This window comes from Patagioenas fasciata, chromosome Z (genome assembly GCF_037038585.1).
Source record: "Patagioenas fasciata isolate bPatFas1 chromosome Z, bPatFas1.hap1, whole genome shotgun sequence".
In the NCBI taxonomy this organism is placed as follows: domain Eukaryota; kingdom Metazoa; phylum Chordata; class Aves; order Columbiformes; family Columbidae; genus Patagioenas; species Patagioenas fasciata.
The window spans coordinates 50048204-50059546 of NC_092560.1; the positions used below are offsets into that span (position 1 = coordinate 50048204).

At 42.9% G+C, this 11343-nt stretch overlaps 1 protein-coding gene across 3 annotated transcripts; it reads right to left on the reverse strand.

Annotated features, from left to right (window-relative positions):
• Nucleotides 1–665: 665 nt before the first annotated feature.
• On the reverse strand, nucleotides 666–11343 carry CDO1 (cysteine dioxygenase type 1). Of its 3 annotated transcripts, none has more exons than XM_065860602.2 (5): nucleotides 11033–11338; nucleotides 8702–8779; nucleotides 6555–6712; nucleotides 3564–3733; nucleotides 666–1424 (listed from the first exon to the last, which is right to left on the reverse strand). In XM_065860602.2, the coding sequence occupies exons 1-5, from the start codon at nucleotides 11227–11229 to the stop codon at nucleotides 1395–1397; spliced, it is 633 nt and encodes a 210-aa protein (XP_065716674.1). In that variant the 5' UTR covers nucleotides 11230–11338; the 3' UTR covers nucleotides 666–1394. The 3 variants fall into 3 exon arrangements, with proteins under 3 accessions (XP_065716674.1, XP_071657999.1, XP_071657998.1); XM_071801898.1 differs by lacking the exon at nucleotides 11033–11338 and adding an exon at nucleotides 10599–10720; XM_071801897.1 differs by lacking the exon at nucleotides 8702–8779 and having other exon boundaries at nucleotides 11033–11343.

The following is an 11343-nucleotide window of genomic DNA, read 5'->3' on the forward strand; positions in this document are numbered from 1 at the left end:
GCCACGAAGACGAGCAGTGGGCTGGAGCACCTCTCCTATGAGGACAGGCTGAGAGAGTTGAGGTTGTTCAGCCTGGAGAAGGCTCTGGAGAGACCTTACAGCAACCTTCCAGTACCTAAAGGAGACCTATAAGAAAGTTTGGAGAGGGACTTTTGGCAAGGACATGTACTGATCCCTGGAAACAGGGTCTCATGAAGTATTTTCTGGGCTTGTAATCATGAAGGCAAATAGGTGACACATCTGAAAAGGACACTGTTAAACTACTGCCTGAGTAACCAGCAGACAACCTACAAGACCAGGAGACTTGTTACACGTTCCTCACTTGTCTTATGTACTATCTGCATTCAATGAATGGGACAGACTCAGTGCAGACAGATTTGCTGATTTTGATACGTTCAATTAGAGTTAAGTTTTTTCAAGATGGTTCTTTCCTTTTAACTAAATCTGGAGCATAAAACTAAGCATTAGTGAACTTCGTGGCAGAACTCCCACCAGCTTAATTGGGATCAGGATTCTTTGCATGTTTGAAATAGTTCCAACTTTTTAAAGCCCTTTCTAACAGTGTATTACTTGGAAAAGATTTAGATGTTCATAAGGAATGTGAATTTGGGGAAAATGTGATTAGTATTTTAGATAGCAGGAGAAAAAGGCTGAAAACTTTAACATCTGTGCACAAATCCAGTTTTATTTCAGTTACCTTTTTTAGCAGCTATACAGAATACTTTGGGAACTGGACATTAGCTGAATTAAGTATGATTAGTCTTATTAAAACCCCAAATCTCTGCCCAATCAGTTTTGAAAATCATTGTGCATTAAGCATTTTGTTGCTCCTTATTTAAAACTAGATCTGACAAATGGATTTGTAAAAAATAAAAAGTAAAAAATGCACAAAACTATCAAAATGGCCCAGAGCATTAAAACCTAATAGATTTAATTAAAAAAAAAAAAGAGCTGCTGCTAGTTGTATCTAGCATACTACCTACAAGTGACTGGAAGCTTAGAAATTTATATAGTTATTAATTACATTGAGACCATACATACACGTAGGCCTATTGAGCAGTGTCAGATGGTGTTTAAAAACTCTGTTTCTCATATTCTCAGTGTGGTATCACAAGTGGAATTAAAAGAAGGCTAGAATCAGAAAGCAAACTATTTAATTCTCACAGGAGCCTAAGAAAAGGCATCTAACCCCAGAAGTAGTTCACGGCACTAGTTAGCTTAGTGTCCCATAATCAGCGTTCGCTCAGGGAAACTGTGGGTGGCCTGGAAGCTGCCCTAGTGTTCTTCTATGTACAAGGTATAGAAATGTAGCTGGCTGTTGGCCTTAGCTGTGCATGTCTTCTATCCCCGGTTAAACATTCAGCAGGTCTTGGGCATACGCACGGTGGTACCCCTCAGTTGTTCTCCTGTGGCACTGCTGTTGCCTAAAATGAAAGAGGAGAGATTGCTGTTTTAAGGAAACAGGCACCACCTACTTCATGTTCTCAGCATAGGCCTTCATTCCCAGAGTAGCTCAGCACCTTAAAATACCTAGTGTATTTATTTTCAGTACTCCTTGCCAGAGTTTTACAGAGGGCACTGTGCACCTAACAAAATCACCCTGTCTATCAGCCCCACAAGCAAGCTCACAGCAGAAGGGACAGCTGTGCAGTGCTTCCTCCTTCAGGCTGTCTTCCCAATACTCTGTTCTGCTTTGTTTTGACAGAAACTGCTTGGAAGACAGGCTGCAAAAAGAAACCACCTTCCCCAGTAAAATTCCTGACGGCAGGAACTGATGTGGTATGACACCCAAGACAAAATCAGTTTTCCCTCAGTGAACTTCTACATCGGCATTTTCATGGTTTGTACCTGAGCTGTGTAAACACCTACTTCCACAGGCAGGTCCCTGAATATACTACATACTATTTTAATTATTAGGTCTATATAACTTCTCATGTATTTACTGGAGATTTAGTTAATTTAGACTTCATCATGGCCAGAAGTCAGTAGGAATTTACCGATGTGCTTTACCTGCAGAAAAATTTAAGACAAAGAGGAAGCACTGATTGTTCTTTAGCTAGGCAGATCCTTTCACTCATAAAAGATACACAAGTAAAATTTATATTAATCTCTATGTCCTTTTGACATGTAGCAAGCAGAAAAAAGACTGATTTTCCAGTCAGCTTTCCAAAAACCCTCACTGAAACCAGGTTTTTGTAGCATGAAGTCATTTCAGGCAGATGGATGTCCCAGGCTTGCTACCATTTTCACCCTTACTGGAATTCAATTTACAGGAATTCATGAAAGAGGTCCAATGATTAAGATTTACCTCTGTCCTGTAAGCCAGATCCAATTTCCCACAAAAGATAGAAATACTGCCAGATGGTTATAGATCAATAAAAGGAAACTAGTCCAAGTCAGAACATCTAGTCTCGCTTGTTATCTTACTTACTTCATATTCAGTAAACAATTAAAATGAAAAGAAAGCAAGTATTGAATTCTGATGTGAATTTTGTTCAACATTTTTCCATGTTAATTTCCCTTTAAAATCTGAATTATAGGTTTGAGTTTACTTTCTCCAGGGTCTTTCAAACTTAGGAAGGTCAAAGTTTCTGTTTCAGCTGTTTGGTAAAGTTGTAATCACGTAATGTGACAAGCTTCAAAGAAATAATTTTCATGGTACTTGTTGATTATATAAAACTTTAACTGGATCTTACTAAGAGCTCACTCGAGGAAACTCCTGAGCACTGGATTTCTGGCTTCAGTGAAAGGTAAAAGTGTTCTGTATTTACTAAAACCAAAGTCTTTGAATCTCTGTGGCTGAACATCAAGAATCTGTCTTTTCACCTTGTATAAGTAGTTATGTTTCCCAATGCATGGAAAAGCACTAAAACGAACCCTGTTTAACTCTCCCAGATGTCTTAACTTGGTCCCTCAAAGTTGATTTTAAGATTTATTTTCTATCTAAATAAAATCTCATGCTATTGCTCAAGAATGCAGACAACAGTCAACCAGCCTGCTCTCACTCTCAGAGTATTTCTGTGTTAAAGTTTTGATTTTAAAGAATTAAATTAACTTTATTAATTCTTTACAGTAAGCTATAACGTTTTAAACAACTGACTTGAAATATGATGCTTTTTGGCAGAACAGTGTAGGCAGGAAATGTTACACTTGACTTAAGCTGGCCAAAAAAACGCAGCTGCTTCACAGTTTTCCATTGACTGGGTTGCATTTACCATCATTTGCTGCCTGAAGCTGCTTAGCTAGCAGCAAAATTCCCATGAATCCTCCTCTCTTTTCAGAACCGATCTCCTGCTGATAAAGGGAAGGCAAACTACAAAGCAGCAAACTCCACACGAAGGAAGTGCAAACTGACAAATCAAGTAGTATTTGGAAACAGGTTTTATGATGGTCCTTGGAAAAGGCAGGGCCTGTCAGACCTCCTGCCTGTCCTGGGGCATTGGTGACCTGCCCTGTGCAGGCAGGAGGGCAGCAGTAGTAGGGCAGCCCCTTGTGCCAGTCCCCGCAGGGATCGAGGGCTCAGAACCTGAGGGCGAGCAGGGAGAGTATTATCTCGTACTTACACAGACAGTCCTTTCTCCAAACTGGCTGTAGAAGGTCATCTTGACTTTGTGCTTGTGTCCAGTCCTCTGATCGAAGGTGTTGCAGCTGTCGAAGGGTGGGCTGTACAAATGCAGGCTAACAGCAGACTCTGTGTGGCTTATGTTCTCCACACGGTGCAGGCCAATGGAGTCTACACCAGTGAGGACATGAAATAAGAGGTTGTGTTAGTGGGAACATTTAATGAGATCTCAGATGACTGGAAAAATGCTTTCTAAACCAAAACTCATGAGCAAGCCAGTTAGGCATGCTCACACTTTTATGGGCTACATGTAACTTGGTACAGGGAAATTGACTGCTGTTCTCTAGCACTGATTCCTAAATACACTGGTAATTCAAAATGTCATGGCCTTCTGCACTTATGCAACTTCTGGATTATTTGCTAGAGGATAAAGGCCAACAGGAATCCAGGGTCACCTACAGAAGGCCACACTGTCAGTAATTTTCTAGCTATCATTCCCAAAGGATACCAAGGTTATCTTCTTTCCTAAGAAAAGCTGTTGTTATACATGCCTCAGAAGTAGCAAGGTTTGTATTTCTAAAAATCAGCATGACATTCTACAGGGAAAAAGTTTTTGTATTGCTAAGTCGTGGACCGGTAACAAGGATATTGGTCACATTGAATGTCAGCTACATGTATTTGAGGCATGGACTTAGGGAGGGAGATACAGTTGTACTCTACTGCAGGCATCTGTTTCTTAATCCTTCCCATTTATTAGTTTGGAGACTAGCTTTTCATTTGTCCGCTCTTTTGACTGAAGTGACAAATTAGTAGTGACTGGCATGCCTCCAACCTTAACCAAATAGTAAACATAATTGAACATGTAACAAAACAAGGTACTGTCTGTTGTGTGGTTACTAATGAAGTAATGGCACTTTCTAAGACGGTGGAGTAGAAACCGAGTTCATACACAAAAATGTAAGGTATGAAGAATCATATCCACAAAACAAATTATTTCTATTCTACACTGAAGTGGAATTTTTGAGTTACTTAAAAGAGACCTTGAATTTAAATTTATGACCCTGCTGTAAAAACAACTCAGGCCTTTGTACTTAAATTAATATTTTATATAATACTTGGACCTGTATTGTGAAACATAGGCATGATAGCCTGAGAGTCATGAGTACACTCTCAACTCTGATACATTTGAAGAGTAAGCCCTAAGTGTTGCTAACATACTTTATCTAAACAGTGGACATAGGGGAAAAATGTCTCAAATCTATGTTTATCTAATGGGACACTGTAATAAACTCTATTTAATGAGTTCTAACCTCAAAGTACAAGAGCAATCAAGAAGCATGCAATAGAAAGATGAAGGTCAGTCACTGCTGGAGTAGAGCAACCAACACACCATCAGTGTTTTCCATCTACTTGTTTTACCTCTTTCTTTTAAACCAAAACATCTGTTATGAAACATTGCAGAGATTCAAATTGCCTGAGAGAACTGGATATCAAATTTCCTTAAATCAAGCAGGAAAGCTTTGGATCAGATGCACACAGGGTGCAATTGCTTGCATCGGAAACAACCTCATGGGTAGGAAAAACCTGATTGAGTCTGAGAACCCATGTCCCTGGCACAGGAGCATTAACTGACATGTCAAGCTCCTTCCTGCATGCCCTGTCCCAAGGATTCTGCATTTTCACCTAATGTGGCATACCTTCATCTGAGAGCTGCAGAGCACTTGTCTTTTTTGCCCAAATGCCCCCACTCTGGCTCAGTCCATAACTCAACATGAAGCTCCCTCCAACAGGGGAATTCCCAAGTTCAGTTCCACAAGGTGCACGCTCCAGTTTTTAACTCATTGCATAAAAGGTAGACAGCCCCCTTTTCTGACACTTTGCATTTGTTCTGCCAAAGTCATTGCTGTTCAGTGTGATGTGCAATGTCTTTCAGAGCATCAGAATGTGTCACACGAAGCTGGTCACTCCAGGGTGGCTTCCAGCATAGCACAAGATGGTGATAATTACAGATACATGTAATGGCACGGATTTAGGTACCTAGGGAGCCTTACTGGTGGAGACTCATTCACCTCCCAGCATCTGTGGAGTTAGACATTTTTTTTGTAGATTGGATAGATCTGAGCATTTCAATTATGCTGAAGCTGCATATCAGCACTACAATCGCTGATTTCACAGAATCACGGAATGTTTGGGATTTGAAGGGACCTCGAAAGATCATCTAGTCCAATCCCCCTGCTGGAGCAGGAATACCTAGATGAGGTTACACAGGAACATGTCCAGGTGGGTTTTGAATATCTCCAGAGAAGGAGACTCCACAACCCCCCTGGGCAGCCTGTTCCAGTGCTCTGTCACCCCCACTGCGAAGAAGTTTCTTCTCACATTTAAGTGGAACCTCTTGTGTTCCAGTTTGAACCCATTACCCCTTGTCCTACCATTGGTTGTCACCGAGAAGAGCCTGGCTCCATCCTCATGACACTCACCCTTTATATATCTGTAAACATTAACGAGGTCACCCCTCAGTCTCCTCCAAGCTAAAGAGAACCAGCTCCCTCAGCCTTTCCTCATACGGGAGATGCTCTGCTCATCTTCGTTGCCCTGCGCTGGACTCTCTCCAGCAGTTCCCTGTTCTTGAACTGAGGGGCCCAGAACTGGACACAATATTCCAGATGTGGTCTCACCAGGGCAGAGCAGAGGGGAAGGAGAACCTCTCTCGACTGGGCGCGTTGGCATGCGCCTGTTGTCCCAGTTGTGTCAGGAGGCAGAGTCTGTCGGATCACTTGACCCCAGTGTTCAAGTCCCGGAGCGCTAGCACTGAGGCTGTTGGTGTTGTGTTCGGTGTGAAACCCCGGAGGGGTGTGGCCTGGGGGGCACTGGTGTGTAATTGAGTGTAATACTATGCTGTTAAAGTCAGGAGACTAGAGAGCAGATGAACTCATCTGTTAGGAATAAGACTCATGGACGTGTAGTTGTCAAAACAAGCTTAATAGCTTACCATTAATGTAGGCACACTGATCTTCCCTCAAAACTCGTTCTGATTTCTTAGTCATTTCACCATTGCCTTTTTTTTCAGGCCATTCAAACAGAGTCTCCTTTAGGTTTCCCTGGAGGATCTTCATAAAGCAGTGTGAGTCAGTGTGATCATGGATGCTGCTATATATGCAAAAAGAATAACCAAACTCAGTGTGATATAGGTACATCATGTCAGTACAGCAAACAGGACAGATAGCGTAGCCCATTGTATCTGGACATAGACCTAGAATAAAATGTCATTACACAAAAGTCTTATGGAAAAACAAGACAAACCAAAACATTCACAGGGACTAAGGCATGCCTACTTAAATCTGCTACTTCAGAAATGTACTGAGATAAGCTCACATGCAACAGGACTTGGAGAAGGGTCAGATATTGATCAACCTACGACTCTGCCTCAGAGAAATACATAAAAAGTCTGGAGGAGGGAGGAGGACAGAAAAACTGTTCAGAATACAAACACTCTTGTGGGGCAACAAATGAAATTATGCTTTCCACAGTGATCCCAGGCAGAGGCTGGTATAAACTTGCAAGTATACCTGATACATGCTGATCCAGCATGCCTGTTCCCAAAACATGGGAGAAAGAAGCTACTTCCACTTAATTTCTACGACCTCTTTACTGCTGGGTTGCGCAGCCATTTATTGAAGAAAAAATGCTATACCTCCCTACTCTGATGATACTAAGTACAACCAACTACAGTAAGTTGTTACTTTCACTAGTTTAATAAAACATGGACAAAACAACAGGATCTAGTATGATTTGTCTGCTTGCTAGATGCCTCTTCTTGCTCTGAAGCATGTTTTAGTTGCTACACTTAGAGACATGCAGGCTAGATAAGTAATTTAGTTTTGGTTTTATTTTTTTTAACTGACCATTATGGAAGTCGATGGGATTAGGACAAAGGGAGAGCTCTCCACCCACTGGGGGTGAGGGAGAAGGGGGAATTTGACCCTCCCAGAAGTACAGTGCTAATGAGTTTCAATCAAAATTTTGTACTTGTAGGTTACTGTTTTCAGTAAACAAATGTCAGGGTTTCTTACAAACTGAGATGCCAAGAGAGCAGAGCTTGCTTCAGGCATGGAACAGTTCACAGATGCCACGTTGTCATGCTCCTTCTGTAAGCAGTGAGAACAATCTGGTCCTCCTTGTGTGGGAAGCAAAAACAACTTGTGGTCTCTGTCCAGCTCTAGCAAATGCTTGAATAGTTTGACATAAATTACAGGCTTTGTGGGAACAGGCTGTAAGAAGTAGAGGCTGTGGGCTTGGTTCCTGGATCCCTTGGAGTATAACATCATGGCATCCCCTAGAGAATACTGTAAATGTTCAATTGTACGCTCAGTTAAAACAAACAAAAACACAGCTCTGATATTTCCTTAGGTTTTCTATTTATATGCGAGAATTATCAGTCAACACCTGCAAGTTTTGTTATTCCATGTTTCGGTTTAGCCAATATTTTGTGAAAGACTCTGCAAGGGACAGATCCTGCCCTCATGTTTGTAGGACTTCACAAGCCAGTATAGACCCTTGTGCACACAACTCCAGAGGATGCATCAGCAGTGTGGTCTGTTTTGGGGGAGGAGGCGGGATGCATGAACCTAGAGAAACCCAAGTATTGCATGAAAGGGGCTCCCTCCTCACAGCTTGCAGTCCTAACCTGAATCTACTTTTCTCATTTTGTCACAGAGGCGGGATTCAAACATCAAGGGAGAAAAAAGACTATTTAAACTGCACCTTCTTCTGCAAACAAGTGTTTTACAGGTCTGTTGTACGGGACAGGTTGAACAGCATCTGTTCTATCTGTCCAGCCCATAGGACCTGCTGTATTGCTGGGACAAAAACTTTCCCTAACAGAAGGGAAGCTTAGATTGGGTAGAAGAGCAGAGCATTTTTAAGAGAGTGTCCATGACGTACAAACTTGCAAAAGATACAGCAAATATTCAGGACTGCTATGCCAATAGGAGCTCTGCACAGCTCAGTTTTCAGATATTTTCACTTTTTTCTGATAGCTCACATAGGGCTGATTATTTGTGTCTTTTTGTGAAAGATTATAGTGAAAGATACAGTGGCTTTATATGTTTGCTAAAATCATAGTCTTTGGATACGAACCTGCCGTGCCCTTCACCCCAGCACAAGATCATCAAGTTGAACTTTCCATTTCCATTATCCACAAGATTTCTTGTATATCTGAAATATAAAGTGTTCGCTTTTTACTGTACTGATATGCCTATCAAAGACGAAATTATACAAACATGTCTGTGAAGGAAGGTTGTGATATACAAAAATCCTTTTTTGTCTTTTTCTTGAAAGCCAAGTTTTACTTGGAAAAAAATGAAATTGTACTTTTAAGCTATTCTTTGGTAAAAGTTACATTCATGGAAATAAAAAAATGGATATATTTTATAATCATATTGCTAATCATATTAGAGTTTTGGAACTGTAAGTCTAAGACTAGCATGGTAGACAGGATCAAATCAAAATAGTTATTGAATGAAGTCACCTCAGCAGCTGGCTTATAATTAGAAACAGAAGACTGCAATGAAACAAGAAAAATACATAGTCACATTCTTCTGCAGTTCCTTTTCAGATATTCTTGGCTTTCCTTCTGTTACACAGAACTCATTTGTACAAGGAAAAAAAAAACCACAGAGAAATAAGATGTCAGGCTTTCTGTACATGGTCCTCCTACTCTGTTCATGAAAGCTCTAGGTCTTTTACTGTAGCATTCGTGTGTGGATAAAACACCTGTGTGGCAATTTCTGCCAGCATCTACTTGTAAACAAAGTTTATCAGACCAAGGTTATTAAACACATTTTTCAAGTGCTAGCTTACAGGTGGCACAGAATAAGCTTGCTCCTAAAGGCTTTTTATCAATATGTGCGTTCTAAACTGTGATTTGGCTTCAGGGCTTGAAAACAACTGTAATAGCAACACCTTATGTTTGCTTCCTTGTAGTCTCCTGCAAGCCTCCCCTAAGCTGCTGCTCATCTCATCCTGCTGCAACGTTCACTAGGGAAGGCACTGGGATTTTGCACTGTACATTGCTTTTCATAGTGGGTCTCTTCTGACTCAGGGCTGGTGCTTCTAGCTGTTATGGTGCAAGTAATCCAGTGGAACCTTCTGGTTTCATTTTAGCTTTAGCCATGATGATTTGCACTTTGCCAATAAAGCAAATATTCATGCCAATGACAAGATGCCCAGCTCTCGCCTAGAAGATGCAAGCAGAAAAGCAAACAGAAAGTGCACTGATGTCAACTGAACGCTTTTAAAATAGTTTCCCCATAAACTCCCTATATTCTAATAAAGATAGGATGCTTATAACTAATTATTTTCTAAGCATAACATGTGTAGCTATATGCTGCCTCTCAAAGCATCCACATTTTGTGTGTTTATTAGGTAGACATATTTTTCCTATGATGTCAGAACATCAATGCTGGCATTCAACTGAACCTTTCAAGTGCCGTTATTTCCATACAGCAGGTCTGGCTGGCCAGAAAAAAAAAAAAAAAAAAGCTGCCATGCATATTTTTCAGGTTAGTACACTTCGTTTTTCCTATTCTTAGTTTCTTATGTTCCATCACAAATTTTGTGATTTGTTCTCAATAGAGGATAGTCAACACCAGGTGAAAGGAGGCTAAAAAAAGTCAAGCCAGAGTGATGCTTGCATGATAGCAAGCTTAAAAGGAAAAGTTGGAGGTGGGGGGGGAACACTGTTTATTTTAAAGAAAGCGCTCAAATAAAATGTATTTATATCGAAATTTAAGACAAGCCACCAATGACAGGAATAAATCAGTTGTCAGCAAAGTCAGAGGAACTCAAATCCCTAACAAGTATTTTCCTTCCTTCTCGCGGGCAGCAAAGAGCCTCGACCCACACTACCGTGGAAGAGGAAAAAACTGAAGCGTAAAGCCGGGAAAAAAAATAACACGCACCGGCTCCTCTACAGACACGGAACGTCCGCTTTGGAGCGGTGTGCTCCCGCCGCGCAGCTGTTTCTGCTGCCTACCTGCCGCTTAAAAAATTTCTTTCCAGTTGTTAAGGGTTTTTTTCGTCGCTTCAGCGTGTTTCTGTCTGCTCCGAGGGTTATTCCCACACGACTAAGGGGCGACACGCCTCGGGGGGCGACACGCCTCGGAGGTCCCCGCACGACCGCAGCCGGGAACCGTCTGTGCCGGGTGCGGGGCGGCAGCCGCCCGCCCACACCCGCCGGTGCCGCCATTGGCCGCCGCCGCCCCTCCCGCTCCCCGCCCGCCCCGCCGCGGGGCACCGCATTCTCCCTCCGGGGGCCTTTGCCCTTCGTCCCCCCTCGGCTCTATCGGCCGTGTCGGGGCGGGGGAAGGGGTGGGCGTCCTGGCCGTCCCCGCTCCCCGTCCGCCTCTGCTCCGCCGCAGGCCTCGCTTACACGGTGCGTGGGGCTCACCGCTCCGGGGTGTTTTGTACCTGTACTGGTCGAATTTGGCGTACTGCAGCCACTCCTCCGGGTTGCTCTCGTACGACTCCATCAGCTCCTGCACTTCCTCCACGCTGACTTTATCCTCGGCGAATATCCGATGGAGGATGCGGATCAGCTCCTCCAGGCTCTGCGCCTTCCACGTCTCCGTCTGCACCGGCTGCTCCATCACCGCCGGCTGCTCCATCACTGCCAGCCGCTGCCCGCAGCCGGTCCCCGCCGCCTCCCTTTATACGTCGGGAGGCACGGCGGGAACTTACCACCGCCCCGGCGGGCGGAGGGGCTGGGCGGCGGCGGCGGG

Bases quoted from the DNA above. Each gene is read 5' to 3' on its own strand.
- CDO1 (XM_065860602.2), bottom strand. From the start codon at position 11,229: ATGGAGCAGCCGGCGGTGATGGAGCAGCCGGTGCAGACGGAGACGTGG. The intron at 8,780-11,032 runs GTACAAAACACC...TTTATATTTCAG, and splicing joins GCCAAATTCGACCAGTACAG to ATATACAAGAAATCTTGTGG. The intron at 3,734-6,554 runs GTAAGCTATTAA...TCACTGGTGTAG, and splicing joins TCAGTGTGCCTACATTAATG to ACTCCATTGGCCTGCACCGT.